Raw genomic sequence first — 19,384 nt, 5'->3', positions numbered from 1 at the left:
CCCCAGGGCAGCTGTGGCTACAATGTAGCTTGCCATTGCCAGTGTATGAATGTGTGTGTGAATGGGTGAATGACTGAATGTAGTGTGAAGCGCTTTGGGGTCCTTAGGGACTAGAAAAGTGCTATACAAATGCAGGCCAGGCAGGCCATTTGTTTTCATTCAAAGGCTTTATGGGTTTAATACCTGGTGGGCCGGTCTTTAGTCAAAATGCCGGGGCTGTTTTTTTTTGTGTCCCAGTCCAGTCCTGGGCACGACACGCTGTGTACTAATCTGAGAAGGTGCATCAAAAAATAAATGGCCGCGCCAGCGGTGCACATCGCAAATCAGCTCGCATAGACACATTAGTTGTGCCTCTTCTTAATGACGGTATCTTAACTAACAACCCCAAGTACCAGATTCAACTTGTAATTGGCTAAAAATAACTTAGCCTACTGGTGAGAGGGACATTGTTAGCTTTCCACAGTCCGACACTTCAAAAGCTTCAGGAGCTGTCTGCTCAGCACAGCATCAGCACCACGGAGATACACGGATACATCCGTAGACTCGAGACACAATGCATTTTTGGGACCCACAGCTGTGTGTGGACCAAATGTTTTATTTTCTGATCAAACCAGAAATCTTTAATGAGCAGCTAGATTTGTCTTGCATTAACTGGCTGAGTTAATGCAACATCCAAGCAGCTGGAATCCACAGCTGTGTGTGTTCATGGCGCTTGCATTTTCACCTGCTGGACATCACTACCTGACAAGTTTAACTGTCTTCAGAACATTGCAGAGGCCTTACTGACAATATTTGGCTCTACATATCTGTGTGAGCAGATTTTCTCTCATATGAGTGTCCTCAGGTAGCCGTTATGGAGTTCTTGTTATGGATAAAAAGTGTCTTTTTTTGTTTCAAAATAGCTGATAACTATTCACTGATAGCTGCCAACATCTGTGAACAAATATAATTCTATAAAGTGGTTCTATATAGTGTGTAACTGTTAATATAGAGCGTTATTAAACTTCTTGCTAATGCAATCATATGGCACACTGACCTCTGAGGAAATTTTAAATGGCACTCGCCATCAGAAAGGTTGCCTACCCTTGGCGTAAACTCCAGTAAACTCCTCCTCCTTTACAACCAGGTAGACATGGAAGCAGTGATGTTTTACTTTTGTAAAATAATAAAAGAGTGTTGTCACATTACCGTTCAGTTTGTGGGTTACAACAGAAAATTATACATTACATTATTGTTTTCATGTGTTATGTGGTATTATTTCCACAAACCGAGAACATTTTGACTGACTCATAATTATTTGTATTCTCCTGTAACTTTGCTGTACAAACAGCTAAAACCTCCAAAATTTCAAGAGTAATAAGTTATTATAAGAACTGTTTTTGAACTAAAAATCAAGAATGTGGGATACTATTTGTCCGTGATTTGGACAGGCAGCTCCTGATGCAGAGGTAACATTCTGTCAGGATAACTACTGCATGTTTATGTTGTTGTAGTTTCCCTTTGTCTTTTGTCACATCCTCCATGATGCTGTGTGTCTCTCTCGTGTCATCTCTGTGTTGCTGAGTAATTTCATTTCGAGTTCTGATGTTCTATAGTTTGCATTTTATTCAAGTTTTCCCTAGAGTTCCAGTAAGAAAGCTGGGATTAGATTTTAGATGTGCATTTCAGTCCTTCACTTGGGTCCACACTCTGCCTGCAAGGTAAATTACTGCCCTAGCTAACTAGTGCTGCTCTGGCATAATAGTTTTGCCAGCTAACAACCAAAAATTAATCTCTGAAAGACTGTGACCTTTATATTGTGGAAGCTTCCATTTCAGCAAATGTGGAAGTGGATGGGGCAAGAATAGATGCATCTTGCTTGGACAACAAACAATATGAAAGCTAATTATATTCGCTCAAACTGTCTGTTTGCATATCTAGTTTATAGTCATATGATCCCTGCAAGGAAATTAGTGTTTTCATCACTAATTTCCTTTTCGTCCAAGTGAAGAAGTCACTCATCCAAGTGACTTCTTCACTTGGATGAGTGACGAAACGTTTCTCCCACAAAACGCTACTTCCAGATGAACAGAATCAACTTTTTGGACACAAGATTGTTAGTTAGTAATTTAGAAATGAATATTGTCTGTATGGACTGCAATAAAGTTAGGCACACCGGTGCGTCCACGGCAAAAAGTTAGTCTAGAGCCCTGGTTTTTATTACAGTATTGCTGTGCAAGAGGCTCTGCTGCCAGAAGATGGAGTTCTTCTCTACCAAATAAACCAGAATCTCTGGGAAGCTCTCCATCACAGCTCATAGATTTTTATCATGACAAAGTGGAATGTAATGTCAACAATGTCTGTGGTTTTCACATTGACTTCAGACACAATTGATTGCTCTGAAAAGCCTGTGTATCCTAGATACTAAACACGCGCTAGAGTGGGCCCTGATTCTGTATCTTCTGTATGGTACATATCAACAACTCTAAGTGTTTTGTTTTGTGTGGAAGGGGCTAGTTTCTGTCAAATAAATGTAGTAGATTTTGTTTTCACTTGATTGTATTAATAAAAATATAAGACTCAGCCCAAACATCACTACCAGTTCTAACCAGAACATAATCACATTTCCTGACCTCAAACATAACTTAATGGTAGATTTTGCCAGTTTACTCGTTTTTGATGGTAGCCAAATGCAGGTAAAGAACAACAACCAGATAATTTGTAAAAAACAAAACAAACAACAACAACAACAACAACAACAAAACAAACAAAAAACGTAAAAACACATGCACATACATACATACATATATCCCTGGATATATACATGCACATATAAAAATCATTATGAATTGTTAATCATGTTAATAGCATTTGAGATTAATTATTTTGTGAAAATGTGTGCAGGAACCATCTACTGTAGCGCCAGAGTTGGAATGAGTTGTACTGCAGATTTGACAAACCATGCATAATGGTGTGGGCTTTACCACCTGCACTTTGATCTCCACTGGTTGAAACAGTATGTGAAACGCATTATCAGGTGTCACTCTCCAACAGCAGCACAGCTTTTTGGTTATAGAAACATTCAGCTCCAAGGAGCTTTCATTTATGAGAGTGATGAGTAAATCTACTTGCTGATGATGTGCTGCCAGGCTATTAACGTCAGTCAGATGCGTGACATGTCGTCTGCATATTTCAGAAGTGTCATATTGTTGAGATTACAGGTTATATTATTTATGTAAATAGAAAATAAAATGGGAGAGACAACACCCTGTGTTTACAACACTGTTTGAGGATTTTTCCTGTAAGAAATATCTGATCCATTTAACCAATAGACAAGAGTTTATCTATTATTTTGTGAGACAGTTAAGCTGGAGTGGCCATGGGTCATAGTTTTTGTGATTTATGGTCTCGGTATGATGGTGGATTCCTTTCATGCATGTGGGACAAAGGCAGAAGCAGCTAGAATAGTTGGGTCATGACACCTTCAAGTGGGTTTATCCAAGAAAGTATGCAGACCAGTTTACTGGCCTCTGCTTTCTGCTCGTCATGGTGTCGAGTCCTTACCAGTCCTCCCTCACATTCCCGGTTGTAAACTTTTCCTCCACTTTGTTCTTGTAGTGGATTTTGGCCAACTGCTTTCCTAGCTCATTTAATTTTTGTGAATCACCACTTAAAAAATGCCCATATTTCTTTTAATTTCAGATACATCTTCAGGTCTTTTGTGACCCAAGGCCTGTCATTTTGGTACAACCTGCTTAGATAAAATAAAAGAATCAGTACAAAATATCAGGTGGGAAGAAACTGAGTCAGTTAGCAGGTTAAGATCAGAATCATTGTTTTTGAAAAACACATTCCAGTCAGTCAGTTCTATGCCGCCTCTTAGTTTCTCAACCAACTCATTGTCCCATATCTTGATGGTTTCTGTTTGGATTTGGTTTCTGTTTGGATTTGGTTTGGTTTGTGTTTTTGTCTGAGGAAGTAAGAGAAGGAAGTAAGAGAATAATATTGTAGTCTGAGCAACCAAGGGGAGGGCAGGCTTTAGAGATACTAGCTCCAGGTACATTTCCATAACAGTGGTCTACCTTTTGTTCAGTATTGTTCCAATACTAATATATCGAAATCAGGTCCAGGATCACACCAATATCCCAGTGATTGTGTGAAATAAGTTTGTAATCCAAGATTGTTAAAGAATAATATTCTTGTCTTGCCAAACAAAACCCCACATCCAATAGGGCTTCTGTAATCAATGATCCATGTACCCAGAAGGATGACTTTATGTCTTAGTGCAGGGCTGTCCAACCCCAGGCCTCAAGAGCCCATGTGCTGCAGGTTTTTAGATGTGTCCGTGATCCAAAACAGCTGGTTTAAATGGCTAAATTACCTCCTCAACATGTCTTGAAGTTCTCTAGAGGTCTGGTAATGAACAATAAAATCATTTGATTCGGGTGCGTTGACCCAGGGTGATATCTAAAACCTGCAGGACACCAGGCCTGGAGCTGTACACCCCTGTCTTAGTGTCAGAATGTGAATAACTTTAGCACATTTGTGTAAAACAGCATTTACTTGACAAATTAACAGAAAAACCTAATTTACTAGCTGAAGATCCTTCGATAGAGTATATGATGGATCACTTATAAACAGTGTTGGGACTAACGCGTTATTAAGTAACGCGTTACAGTAACTACGTTATTATTGTGGTAACGAGCACGGTAACTAGTTATTATGCCAAAATCAGGAACGCGTTACTCATTACTGGGATTTAGATAGGCTCGTTATTCGTTACTTCGTGTGGTGGCTATCGCGGAGCTTCCACAGATTCAGTAACATTAGCAAGTGGTGGAGGCCAGCAGGTGGATGAGAGAAAGGGGAGGCAGGAGGAGAGACCCGAAGCGGCCGCCTGTCCAAGTGTCAGGTGAACTGAACTTCAGGTAAGAAGTTATGACCTGCAGTCTCTCTGGGTCAGATATAAACCAAGTTTAGGTGTAGTTTATTTTCGTTGTGTTGACTTTTTCGTACTGCGTGCTAGCTAGCATGACGGGGTTTCTATACAGCTGAGTGGTGCTATGTTACTGATGTTGAACTTTACTTTGTTCATACGGTTAATTATTAGAGTTGCCAACCGTCCTGTAAAAAACGGAATCGTCTCATATTCAGAGAAATTATTACGCGTTTCGTATTTAGGTGAAAAGGAACAGTTTGTCCTGTACTTCAGCTACAATGAAAAAGACACAAAGCTGGAGTTATTCTGTCTTTGCTGCACAGCTGCCTCTTCTTCTCTCATTCTCTCCCCTCACTCTCCTGTTGCTACTTTAATCATGAAACTGATCAATGATCAGCTGATCGGCTTTTCCCTCTTGTTTATTTATCGTCCGCTTTGCGCCAGATCTTTCTGGCGTGACAACCACCGGATGTCACGTTAAACAACAGCAGCACGTTTGATCAGCTGTTGTTTGAATTTATTTAATATTACTTTCTAGTATCAGCTGATGTTTGCTGGAGCCACAGCTGTAAAGCTGGATATGTGGTGGTTTTGTCCCAGTCCAGCCCTGTATGCAAATCATCTGCAGTCTGGTGTTACCTACATCTTCCTATTCGTAAGGCAGAATTTCTGAGTTCTGAGTACAATCAAAAGCACCACGACTGCAGTTTTTGTGTTGGATGTAAAAAGCGCACATGACACTGTAACGAGGGCTTGAATCATGGCGGTGGTCAACAATGGTCCAGGCGTGGGATTCCTCTCGTGGAAATATGGACATTATTTTTTCCTTTGGTAGGTGGCACAGTGTACTTGTGGCAAGTAAGCAAGCTAGAAGACTGGCACTCTTGCTGGGTATCCAGTTAGCAACACATTAACAAGAGAAGTCTGAGTAAAACCAAAGTTACTTTCCCTAGTAACTAGTTACTTTGAAAGTAACGAGTAACTTGAAGTAACTGAGTTACTTTTGATGGAAGTAACTAGTAATGTAACTTACCCAACACTGCTTATTATAATTTCAGTGGAAACTTTGGAAGAAGTCGTTTCAGGTTCCTTTGGATAAATACAAGAACTGTACTATTTTTGTTTTTTACAAAGTTGTTATCATTCTCAATCGGTCCCTTTTAAAAAAAATGTGTGCTTAATTACAGTTGTTATGTGCAGGCAATGCATCACTGCCAGGAACAAGAAGTTGGATGAGGTCTTTGGACTTTGACAGCAGTCAGTTTTTGCTCTGTGATCATGCCTCTATTGACCCTTCTCAAGACAACATATTCATAAATCCTGCTAACAAAATATTCCAAGAGAAGGTCATTCAGTTGCTCCATAAACAACTGTGACAATAATCCAAACTGCAGGCAGAAAGTTAAAAATTAAACCGTTGCTTTGTAGAATTTGGTTGCTGAGGTGCAGCTCTGATGAACCATCAAAAATAATCCTTTATCACAGGAGACATTGTGATGATGATCAGGGGTGCTGTAAAGGGGAGAGAAGTGATGACGTTTCTAATGGGGGCCTAGAAAAAAAATAGAACAAGCAATTAGTCCTTTTTTAAACAAAATTATTAACCTTTCACTATAAAATAATAGGTTTTCATACTTACATACTTATAAACTCATATACATATTTCTTTCCTAGTATTAGGTTTGTTTTGTCGACTTACTATCAACTTTTTTCATGATTTAGTTTGCTCCATGATCACGCTCTCCTAGGATGTAGGATATATACACACACACATATATATAATGGCTTGCATATATCAGTCTTGTACAAAATTGATGTATTTATCTAAATAAAGGCAGAAAGTCTGCTTGAATGTCTGTGTAGGCTTCAATTTTGGGGTTAGCAGGGTTTGCAATAATAAAGTGGTGGGGCCACAAGTGAAATTTTTTTCACTGGGCCTCAAATCCCTGGCACCTCTGTTCGTGATAGCAGGAGGGAAAAAAAGCTCTAACCTAAGGGTGTCAAACATAAGGCACCGTGGCCAGAATCAGCCCAGTAAAAACTCCAATCCAGCCAAAAAGACAGCTTCGAAAAACATGAAGGACAGTGTGAATTTTGGAATCTTAAAAATATATTTTAATATATTTTATAGCTTATCCTACTGATAAAGACCTCGTGGCTCGTGGCAGTTCGTCTTGTAATCGGAAGGTTGCCGGTTCAAGCCCCGGCATGGAAAGTCTTGGTCGTTGTGTCCTTGGGCAAGACACTACACCCGTTGCTTACTGGTGGTGGTCAGAAGGCCCGGTGGTGGCAGCCTCGCCTCTGTCAGTGCGTCCCAGGGCAGCTGTGGCTACAATGTAGCTTGCCATCACCAGTGTGTGAATGTGTGTGTGAATGGGTGGATGACTGGTTGTGTAAAGCGCTTTGGGGTCCTTGGGGACTAAATAAAGCGCTATACAAATACAGGCCATTTACCATTTACCCAGGGCAGTTCATACTACACTTATGTAATTAATAACTGATAGAATAGAATAATTGATAGAATAAGAGATAAATGAGAGAAAGAGTTTCCTGCTTTTTCACTAATATATACTATAGACATTTCTGTGTGTGTGTGGGAAGTGTGTTGTTCACAATGTGTTCCCACTAAAAAAAGAAGAAAAAACATTTTCTTTGAATTAACAAAAATTGTGGCCCACGACATAAAAATGAGTTTGTCATCCCTACTCTAACCTGATTTGTTATAATTTTATATTTGGCAATTAGACAAAGTCATTTTTGCTTTATAGATTTTTTTTGTCATAGCAAATCTCATTTCTTAACACCAAAAGTACCAGTCACTATGGGAAAACAGTACTTTATTGTTTAATAATGCACTGGGTGTTAAAGTGTCCACCCCCTGCCTCTCGACCCACCTTTGTGATAAGGAAACACTTCCAGTGTCAGTTCATGTCTTTTTCTGGACCAGGGGCGGATCTACTGTGATTGCACTGGGTGGCATTGAAATGGCTTAAGTTTTGTTAGTAGCAACCAACAGTGCAGTTTTCTGACATTTTGTTTAAATTTATGAATGCAACAATTGTATATCTAATTGACCACCTCATGTTGTGCAGCTTTCTGGATTTTATACTTATTGGGCTACATGTTTATTTATTATACAGGGTGGGCCATTTATATGGATATACCGTAATAACATGGGAATGGTTGGTGATATTAAAGTCCTGTTTGTGGCACATTAGTATATGTGAGGGGGCAAACTCCTCAAGATGGGTGGTGACCATGGTGGCCATTTAGAAGTCGGCCATCTTGGATACAACTTTTGTTTTTCCAATAGGAAGAGGGTCATGTGAAACATCAAACGTATTGTTAATGTCACAAGAAAAACAATGGTGTGCTTGGTTTCAACCTAACTTTATTCTTTCATGAGTTATTTACAAGTTTCTCTTTGTTCACTGCCATTGACATGTCGAAGAGGTTAACACGTGAGGAGCGGATCGAAATCGTGTTGATATCTGGTGAACGCAGTAACTGGGTCATTGCAGCAGATTTCAATGCAAGACACCCTACGAGACCACCCATCTCCCATGCTACAGTCAGCAAACTGCTTGCTAAGTTCCGTGAAACTGGTTCAGTGTTGGATTTGCCAAAATGTGGACGCTAGAAAACTGTCACTAATGAAGAAACATCAGTGGCTGTCCTAGCTTCATTCAGCAAGAGCTCACAGCGTAGCACTCGCTGCATGTCACTGGAGAGTGGCATTAGTCGAACATCCCTTTAGCGGATATTAGCTACTCACAAATGGCACCCTTACAAACTCCAGCTACTGCAGCATCTCAACGAGGATGACCCAGATCGGCACACAGACTTTGCAGAATGGGCAAAACAAAAACTGGAACAGGGCCCTCAGTCCATGCAGAAGATTTTGTTCAGTCATGAGGCAAACTTTTATGTGAATGGTGAAGTTAACAAACAAAACCACCACTATTGGTCTGACACTAACCCACATTGGATGGATCCCTCCAAGACTGTTGGAACAACAAAACTGATGGTTTGGTGTGGTATATGGGATACAATGATAGTGGGTCCATTCTTCATCAATGGAAACCTCAAGGCCACTGGATATTTGAAATTGCTACATGATGATGTGTTTCCCTCTTTATGCACTGAAGCTGGCACGTTCCCTGAGTTTTTCCAGCAAGATCGTGCACCATCACATTATGGGTGCCAGGTCCGAGCATTCCTAGATGAACAGTTTCCTGGAAAGTGGATTGGTGGTCATGGGACAGTTGAATGTGTTGCATTGACAATCCAACACAATGGGCAGCACATTGAACACAAGTGGTCAGAAACTTGTAAATAACTCATGAAAAAATAAAGTTACGTTGAAACCAAGTACACCATTGTTTTTCTTGTGACATTACCAATACGTTTGATGTTTCACATTTCCCTCTTCCTATTGAAAAAAACAAAAGTTGTATCCAAGATGGCCGACTTCTAAATGGCCACCATGGTCACCACCCATCTTGAGGAGTTTGCCCCCTCACATATACTAATGTGCCACAAACAGAACTTTAATATCACCAACCATTCCCATGTTATTATGGTGTATGCATATAAATGGCCCACCCTGTATAGGCTATACAGTACTTCAAAATAAAATTCACTTTTTTTTAATGTAACTAAAATGTTTTATTTGGGCCAAAGCCAAAAAGAAAGTTCGAGAGGATGTTAATATGAAACGTGTGTATACTTGCTGCATTTGATGTATTTTAACCACATATAATTCACATTACAGAAAGTAACACCTGTATTCGTGTAAAGAAATGGCTTTGATATTGCCACTACGTGTAATCTCCATGCCACCCTAAGAAAATGTGTCTAGATGCTCCTCTGTTTAGCACTTGTAATTCAGTTAAAAAAATGATAAGTTGTTTGATATGCTGCTATAATAATAAGAAGAAGAAGAAGGAGAAGAATTCTTCTTATTGCTATTTTCATTCCTATTATTATTATTATGAATTTTGGTTAAAACGATTTTTGTTTTTTTTTTGCATTGGTGCCCATGATGACAGTGATGTTGTGTAAAACTATAATATGTGTTCAAGGTTAACTTGGCAATAATGTAATATCATGGGTGGTGATGGGATGATAGCTCTCATTAAACTTTAAAACTTTAGAATCTTCTGTTCAAGTCTTTTCAACCTCGTATAATTTTAGTTGTTTAGTAATTTACACCGACTGTTATCTCACATCATATGACATCTAGAAATCAAAGGTCACTTTAGCCTTCTCGCCACTGTTTTACGACCCGTCTAGTTTCCAGGACACCTTAAAAGTGTAAAGAACCATAATCTTTAGTTATATAGCCCTTAGTTTAAAAATAACTATCAAATCTATCTCTAAATAAGGTACAACCATAGAAAAATACACAATTTTCTACAAAAATATAAGAATATTGGGTCAACTTTTTCCAAGAAGTCTTTTTTCTCTGCTTCACTTTGTTTGGTTTTAACTAACAAGCAATGAGGAAGAGCAAAGGGTAATTTTAATATTGTTTTTGATGATCCAATAAGATGCTAACCAGAAGTCAAAATTTTTAAATTGTAACTCGAAGCTATAATTTAGCTCTGCCAGGTAATTTTCTTTCTTTTTTCAGTAGTAAAAACAACCACACGTTTTCTTTTGCTAGACTCACAACTTTAAAAAAAAGTAAGAAAACTTAAAAAAAATAACAGATTGGCTCTTTTGAAGACCAAGAAGAACATTTCTCTCTGCACTCTCTTGGAATTCATAGGTCAATATTTTGGGTCACAATCTCAAAAATGTGAGTTATTACATTTTGACTAAGCTCTACCTGGAAATGTATTTATTTCAGTGTTGGAAAGAAGCTTCCATACTTTCACATGTTAGGATTGCATTTCAACAGTGAAAAATGGTCACTACAATTATAAGTACAAGCAAAAAAATACATTTGAATTTTTAAAATCTATTACACTATTATAGCACCTGATTTAACCATAAAAGTGATTTATCTTCACTGTTTATGGGATTAGTTTTGATATATGATGTAAATTAGGCATAACCATAGAAAATAAAAGCTTTGGGGCCACTTTTCATGAAAGTCTTGTTTCTCTTCTTCACTTTGTTTGGTTTTAACTGCCAATCGATCCAGATGGTTCACAGTAATTTTAATGTTGTTTTTGCACAACCTAACAGAATCCTTTTTTTCTGCACTTCATAGAGCTCATATGGTAAAGTAATAGCGTGTGAACTGTATGTTTGTTCAAGGTTTGGAGGCCTATCTCCACCCACCACCACTTCCCCTGCCAGTGGCGGACTCCCTCAGGTGTCGGTGCGTTGGTGGTTCTTTGTGTCTGGGGGTGGGCGTCCGGGTACACACCGGCTCACTCCTTGGCGGCCGCTTATCGGGGCCTGGAGCCTGGGGCTCGCTCGGGCCACTTCGGAGGTGGGGTGCCCCCGGCCTCTCGGCCTGGGGCTCGGTCACTCAGGCACAGCTGGCTGCCGGCGGAGCTCACGGGCGCGTCACTGCAACTCCCCCTGGCTTCTGCTCCGCGGCTGCTGAGTGAGCCCTCATCTGGGACTCTCCTCAGCTCTTACTGGGACAGTGGCGCGGCTGCCCCTCTGTTGGTCTTCCTTGGTCTCTTGTGTTCTGGGGGCCTCTGGATGTCTGGAGTTTTGATCTCCTCCATACCTGCTTCATACCCTGGAGGACGGGGCTGTGGCTCCCCACACTCCCTAGCAGATCGTTACATGGAGAAACCTTTGGAATGCAAGCATGCTGATCCACACAGGTATGCACACAGGTGTACACACGGGTATTCACAGACGCGGACTACAGCTTTCTTGGCTGCTGCCTCAAAGCACATTGTGCGCTGTCTATCTTGCGTGCTGCACAATATCGTTTATTATTTAGTATCTACTGATATCTACTGCTAGCTAGTTTATTGTGATGGTGCTGTTTTTTTTATTATGTTGCTCTTTGTTGTTTGCTTTCTCTTCTGTTTTTTTTCTCCATACAGGTGACCCAGGTGTTTTGTTTTTTTTTGTTTGTTTTTTTTTCTTCCCCCCCTTCTCACCGTCTCTTCTCCCCTTTGGTTTTCTTTCTCTCCCTCTCTTTCTTTCATTCTTTCTCCCTGTCCTATCCCCCAGTCATGTCTGTCCCGTTTGTAGCAACTGAAAATAAAATAAATTCATAATTATAATAAAGGTCAATCAAATGGACCAATATGGCAAGGCCATGATGATCCACTTGGTAAAATAAATCCGCTTGGCATCTTTCTTGGCCTTAAGACAACAATTCTGATGGCTAAAGATCCAAACGGGACACACACACACAAAAAAAGAATTGTATGTTTGTGATCAGCACCACGCTGGTCTGGACTGGCCTTTAAAATATCCACTAGATAACCAAGCTGGCAAAAAAAGTAGTGGAAAATTGATAGGTGGACGAAAGGCTTGAAAAGTGGGCTTCCTGGCCTGGGCGTGACCTGCGCTTTGCACACTGCCTAAATGAGGAGTGGCTACTCATTAAAACCGCCAGTGGAGGAGTATTATCAGTTTTAAACCCAAAGATTTAGAGAACTACAGACGTGGCCACTTCTAACCTTCACTGACTTTTTTTCCTGTGGTAAAGTTGCTTTTAATTTTTCTAATGGCTCAAAAATTCATCCTCCTGTTTGTCCTTTGGCTTGTTGTAGCCATTTTCAGTAAGTAGCCTGATTTTATTGTATCAACTTTAAAATCCTCTTTTTTTTCAGTTTAAGAGTGATGATGATGATAGAGTAACAGGGGATGTTAACAAATTAACACATCAGAAGTGAAATATTAATTTTAATATAGTAGTCTTTTTCTATTTAATTAAGCTTATATTTTAATTCAATCTAAACTGTTATCCACTGGCGGGGTTTTTATAGGGTTTACATAATTAGTAGATTTTTTTTAAGACTTTGAGGTCATGCCTGAGCCAAGATTACGGCTGTAACAGCAAAATGGAGAGCTACCCATGACGTAAGAGTACCTGGATAAATGTCTTCTAATCAAAATATCTCAAATTAGTTTGAATATGAGAATATTATTTTCATGATTAACAGTTACTAGTTCCTTTCCCCTTTTGTTTTGCTTCCATACAAATTCTATACACTTGTTCAGGACTCATATGTTTGCAATAATTGTGTAACTTGAACAACTTTCTTTTGCAACCATTGTGTATCTGGGCTGGTTTAGCACATATATAAGCAAATTTGACCAGTGTGTTCATGTCAACAGTCTGACATTAATTGCCATTTTATTATTTTATGACCCTGTTGTTATACCACATCCTTCTGGCAAGGCCACAATCAAGGAAGTCTCTTTGTTCACTTCAGATCCTGCAAACTGTTTAATGCTTTACATGTCTGAATTCTAAATGATGGTTGAGTGAACTTTATGTTTTCCATGCAGAGTCTGTGTCACTGCTGGTGCTCTCTTACTGAGACTGAGAAATGGCCCTACTTAGCTCTTTGTTTGATGTCTTGCATCATTAAACATAGACTATATGATCCTGCTTTAATAACTTTGATATAATTTTTTTTCTCTGGCTTGTTTCCTGGGTATCACATTTCAAAGTTGTGAACAAAGGTTATCATATACTAACTACTGCGTTTTAACACAACTCTTAGCCTCTTCAACAAGAGCAGAAGATACTGAAATTTTAGCTTCAGAAGACAATGCAACTACTGCAACACCAACAACTTTATTTAAAGGTAATTTGATACCTCTGGATCCAAATGTTCACATGTTATATTGCTCAAACACACACATTTGTATCACTGTGTGTGCTCGTGTGTGTGTGTGTGTGTGTGTGTGTGCTGTGTGATGCTGTGTGTGCTACCTCGCATCTTAACACAACTCTTAGCAACTGTCAGTACCGCAACAAGCATATTCTAACTAGCTATCAGACAGACGAATCAACTACTGCCACACACCAACGACCTTTATGTTAAAGCGTAATTTGTCCTCTGACTCCAATGTTCACATGTTATATTGCTCACAACACACACTTTGTCACCTCAGTCGTGTGTGTGTGTGTGTGTGTGTGTGTGTGTCTTGCTGTGTGGTGTGTGTGTTGTGCCGTGTGTTTTTGTCAGTGTGTGTGTGTGTCGATGTACTCGCACTTAACACAACTCTTAGCAACTTCAGTTAACCGCAACAAGCAATTCAATATCAGCTCAGACGACAATGCAACTACGTGCAACACCAACTGATTTATTTCAAAGGTCATTTGATACCTCTCGGCATCCAAATGTCTCACCATTGCTTTATATTGCTCAAACAACACATTTTTTGTGTTGTGTGTGTGTGGTTGTGTGTGCATGTGTGCTGTGTGTGTGTGTGTGTGATCGCACTCTTTAACACAACTCTTAGCAACTTCAGTAACCGCAACAAGCGATTCAACTACTGCAGCCAGAGATTCAACTACTCAGAAGACAATGCAACTACTGCAACACCAACGACTTTATTTAAAGGTAATTTGATACCTCTGGATCCAAATGTTCACATGTTATATTGCTCAAACACACACATTTGTATCAGTGTGTGTGTGTGTGTGTGTGTGTGTGTGTGTGTGTGTGTGTGTGTGTGTGTGTGTGTGTGTGTACTCGCACTTAACACAACTCTTAGCAACTTCAGTAACCGCAACACGCGATTCAACTACTGCAGCAACAGACGATTCAACTACTGCAGCAAAAACAACTCCATTTAAAGGTAATTCGATGCTCTAGATTCAAATGTTCACAGGTTATACTATTCACACAGTGTTTCAAATTTTGTGTGTGTGTGTGTGTGTGTGCACACACCTGTTTTTTTTTTCTCACTTTAAAGATCCCTGCAACCCAAATCCCTGTGGCACCGGAAGCACCTGTGAGGTCCGTTATAACGACACATATGTATGTTTGTGCCTCGCTGGTGATTCCTACAACAATGTTTCAAAGAGTTGTGAACGCTGTAAGTATTTGTTTGTGTGCCGCTATGAAGATTTTACTTTATTTAACAGTGACATGAATGAAGATTATATAGCAGCATATAACACTACGTGGTCTGGAGGAAGATTAGTAGATCACTGAAGGACAGGTCATTCAAAACAATATGTACCTCTTGAACTAGCTATCTCCCAATCAGTTTAGTCGGACATAAACAGTAAGTGAGTAATGTTGACTGTTAGCCTGGCTTAGCCAACTTAATGCAATCTGTGAAATACATTTTAATATTAACATTTTAGATTTGGTTTACTTTATCCATGCAAAAATAATGTGTAAGAATGACAAATTGGATTTTGTTTTTTTGTTTTTTTTCTGGGGTTTATGTCTGGGACTAACCCAGCTAGCCTCCTGTCTTAACCTTAGTTAAGTACCTGCTAGTTGTAGCTTGATATTTAACAGACAGACACTGTATGAGACTGGCATCAATCTCCCTCCTTTCAGCAAGAAAATGAGAGATATAAAATATAATTTTATTAGATTTTCGCTTTCTTCTGATATTTTCTTGTTTTCAGCCAAAGTCTTCCCTGGAAATCTTCAAGTGAAAAAACCATTTAAAGATGAAATGACAGACACCACATCAAAGGAATTTATAGAAACTGCTAATGAAATCATTGCTGAGGTAAGTAATTAGGTAGTATTCTCTATCAATAAATGTGTCTTATATGGACTTTTTTGAAAATATACTTGACATTACAAGTTATACTAAAAACAATTTCATCAGTTATTTAATCAATCTTAATAGTCATACTGAGCAAAACATATTTTCTTTTGAAAACACAGCTGGATGAAGTTTATAACGAGATGAACGGTTACTCCAAATCTATAGTGCTGAAACTCCTGTAAGTCTCAGACTGACAACAGCTTTTACTATAAAATCTTTCAACCTGTTTCACATCAATGTACATTAACATGTTATTATACTGCACAAATAAATGATGCAATCATCACTAAATGTGATTTCTGTCTTTACAGTCCAAGAAGCACTCGTGTGTCAGGGGCAAGCTCAGAGGTCATTGCATCAGTACAGATCATCTTCGAGGCCAGTTCTGAAATCACAGATGATCAAGTTGTAAAAACATTAACAGAGTGTAAGGACTGTAGCGTGATTGACAACACATTTAACAGTAAGTTTGTTACCTGTATTCTAGAACTGTCACGGTTCTGAATCATTTTGACCCAGCTTTTTCTGTTTCTTATATTTTGGTGTTTTTCTAGATTATGTTCATTATATTTATGTTCTGATTCTTGAGTTGTGCTGGTCTGATTTTGTATTACGGGTTATATTTTCTGTCAAGTCCTTGTCTTAGTAAATTGTTTCTTGTTTCCTGTTTCATGTTCATGTCTGATGTCAGTGTGTTCAGTTTTACTTCTCCCCTGTCTTGTTAGCCTAATTTCTCCCAGCTGTGTCCCCCTCCTGTTTCCCATTCCCTGATTACTCCCCTGTGTATATAATCCCTGTGTTTGCCTTTGCTCTCTCGCGTGTTGTACCCTCAACATGCTGTGTGTTTGTCATGGTCAGTCCTCTAGTGCCTCTGTTGTGAGTCTTGGTTTTGTTTTGCTTTTTTGAGTTTTACTTTATGAGGAACTTTTGCCAGCAATAAAGCTGCGTTTTGAGTTCCAGTCCCGTTTTGAGAGTCCTGCATTTTGGGTCCTTTTTCCTGCCTGCCTGCCACACAACACAGCCATGACAAGCACATTGTTTTATGTCGATATGTATCTAGAATAAAACTCACAGTAGAAATAGATTTGTTTTCAGAAAGAATATAATTGACAAGATGTGTTTCAGAATCCTTTGTACTAAATCTACACTTCTGTTTAAATGAAACTATTTCCACCATCTGTCAAAAATTATTTAGTTGTAATAAAAATATAATGGATGTCACAATCAGGGCAGCTGCTGCCATTGCATGTATTGTAATCTTTATTTATAATTCGGTGATTTATGATGTTCTGATGATCATGATATTTTGAAGATGAAGTCATGCTGTTAATTTCAGTCCAGGGTTCATTTCATGGCATATTAGTGATTCATTTATTTTACTGTTGTACATGTTGCGAAACATGTCCTTGAGTACTGAGGCTCTTTTTCTCTCCGTCATTTAAAGTTACGAACCTGTGTGATGACGCTCCCTGTGATGAACACTCCACAAACTGCAAATCAGGCGATGGAGCTTTCAGCTGTATTTGTAACAAAGGCTACATGCAAACAGACTACAGTAATAGAATGTGCATTGGTAAGACAATTTCCTGAGCAAAGTAAGTGGTGTGTGTGTCTGTGTGTGTCTTATGTAAGCAAACGACAAAGTGTCTCAATATTTCTTTTTTTACAGCTTGTCCCTTTGGGAAAGAATTGAAGGATAATGAGTGCGTGACGTAAGTACTCCTTCCCCTCCTGTTTGTCCTCTGTTGATGTAAGGTTGCTTTTAAATATAAATCTTAAAATCAACCTTCTTCTTGTCTTGCAGATGCTCGTTTGGTTATTCTGGTTTTAACTGCTCAGAAAGTGAGTATACTGCATGTTTTTAAAGTGAAAGCAGAAGCATGGTTACTTAATGACAGCTATTTAAAGAAAAAACTCACAAGATAAAATATAACACATGATACAATAGGTAGAAAGGTTATTCAAAAGCTGGAAAATGTGATAAAAGTTTATGTCCTCTTCATTGTGTTTTATTAGACTGGCAGCTCATTCTGGTAATTGTGGGCTCTGTGCTTGGAGGACTGCTGCTCATAGCCATCATCCTTCTACCAGTAGTAGCTACCCAGTAAGTTTCTTACTAATTCATTCATCCACTTTTGTGTCATTCTAACAGTTATAAATGTGAGAAAATGTTTTTCTCACTTTGATTTAGGCTTTATTGTAGATGCAAATGCATTTAAAATCAAGAGAATTTGTTCATGTCTGACAGAGTCAATAGTGAATTACAATATTTTTTACTGCTGTGATTTCAGAAAATCAAACAAAATCTCGAAGAAGAGCAAAAGTGCAGAAATGGAAAAACCCTACACTAACTTGAGTTCTGCCGCACAACCAGTGGCTAGCAATAAGTTTGGCCACAGCCAGGGAGTCTCATTTAATGGGTCAGCCAATGGCAATTCAGGTTTTCAGAATGGTGGGGTACCCATGTTCCCACGAGCTGGCAACCCCACCAACAGCATGGACAACAGGACCAACCTGGAGATGAAACCAAGCAACAGCCGACAAAACTTTGGACATATGAACAGTGGCTCAGAATATTCCTCTGTGTGTATAAAGAAGTGATATGTTCATCAGATTTTTTGTTTTTTTTAGTGTTTGCTGTTAAATTTACTCTCATTCTTTTTCCTCTGTAGCGGCTATATGATGAACCAGAGGACATACGCCCATACGCTCAGACTCAACCTCGGAACAACCCGTATGCCGAGAATCAGCCCAGGATCAACCCGTATATTCAGAACCAAGGCCACAGCAACCCGCACTACACACACGATGATGGAAGACGCTACTATTAGTACAACATCAGAAAGGCTCACTATACAATGATAGGTTTATGTTTTTAAATTTGTTTTATAATTCCTGTATGTAATGAATCGTATTGAATCTTATGTGACTGACTACAGTACAAGCTGTCATAAACCAATCTTGTCTGATCGTGATTACTTTATTTCAAGTTGGAGACATGATTTCGAGGATTGGTCTCATTTTTTATCGGTTTTGGTTATATGAATTATGAGTTATTAAAGAGTTGTCTATTTTAAATTGAAAAACCTGGACACTCATGTCCAAATATATTGCGATAATGAGGTGCTGCTTATGATTGTTCCTTTGTCTGATAAATGCTTCATTCGTCTGTGAATTCACAAATTTTTTTCATGTAAATATGTTAAATTTTTGTGATGAACTGAAATTTGATGTTTAATTCAGTTTTTGTGAATGAGAGGAGTTTATTCTAATAAAATTATAAGAACCTGTGTCTAGTATATATTAGCATCAAGCGGTGAGGTTGCACATGTGTGTGTGTGTCTAGAAAAAGGAAACTCAAAGATGTAGCCTTATGTCAAACCCAAATACTCAAATAATCAAGGAGCTAAACAGAGAATATAACTAAAGACTACTAAAGAACCAAGACATAACCCAAAATACAGAAATATCACAAGGAAACACAAAATGCTGGGTCAGAAGGACCCAGAACCCTGACAATGCACGGCACATGTACCAATGAGGAAACCACATGACTTCCTCATGAAACTTCAGACTGGTAACTTAGAAGCACATCATTTGTGTTGCAATAATTCAGAACCTGATGTTTCTACAGCTGGTAAATTTAGTTGATTGGACATGATTTGGAAAGGCACATATATAATGTCACAGAGTTAACAATGCAGATCAGAGCACAAACCAAGCCATGGTCCAAGGAAATGTCTGCAGACCTCTGAGACAGAATTTTATTGAGGCAGAGATTTGGGGAAG

The 19,384-nt window shown here is 38.9% G+C and overlaps 1 protein-coding gene across 1 annotated transcript; it reads left to right on the top strand.

The window, feature by feature from the left end:
- Nucleotides 1-12,469: 12,469 nt before the first annotated feature.
- On the top strand, nucleotides 12,470-19,022 carry LOC102296594 (mucin-13). The gene is made up of 13 exons (XM_005952621.3): nucleotides 12,470-12,624; nucleotides 13,576-13,659; nucleotides 14,576-14,659; nucleotides 14,777-14,899; nucleotides 15,447-15,553; nucleotides 15,715-15,773; nucleotides 15,907-16,058; nucleotides 17,040-17,168; nucleotides 17,265-17,307; nucleotides 17,400-17,437; nucleotides 17,612-17,699; nucleotides 17,887-18,178; nucleotides 18,268-19,022. Exons 1-13 carry the CDS (start codon nucleotides 12,570-12,572, stop codon nucleotides 18,424-18,426), a joined length of 1,413 nt encoding a protein of 470 aa, XP_005952683.2. The 5' UTR covers nucleotides 12,470-12,569; the 3' UTR covers nucleotides 18,427-19,022.
- The last annotated feature ends 362 nt before the right edge of the window (nucleotides 19,023-19,384 follow it).

The sequence above is a fragment of the Haplochromis burtoni genome, unplaced genomic scaffold, assembly GCF_018398535.1.
Source record: "Haplochromis burtoni strain Fernald_Lab_line unplaced genomic scaffold, NCSU_Asbu1 Contig_1916, whole genome shotgun sequence".
Classification (NCBI taxonomy): Eukaryota; Metazoa; Chordata; class Actinopteri; order Cichliformes; family Cichlidae; genus Haplochromis; species Haplochromis burtoni.
The sequence above is the reverse complement of the archived record's forward strand: the minus strand, read 5'-3'. Positions and strand labels throughout refer to the sequence as shown.

What these genes read in the sequence shown, in the direction of transcription:
- LOC102296594 (XM_005952621.3), top strand. Translation starts at nt 12,570, where the DNA reads ATGGCTCAAAAATTCATCCTCCTGTTTGTCCTTTGGCTTGTTGTAGCC. An exon ending in ACCAACAACTTTATTTAAAG is followed by an intron (nt 13,660 to 14,575) that starts GTAATTTGATAC and finishes CACAACTCTTAG; the next exon opens with CAACTTCAGTAACCGCAACA. An exon ending in CTAATGAAATCATTGCTGAG is followed by an intron (nt 15,554 to 15,714) that starts GTAAGTAATTAG and finishes TTGAAAACACAG; the next exon opens with CTGGATGAAGTTTATAACGA.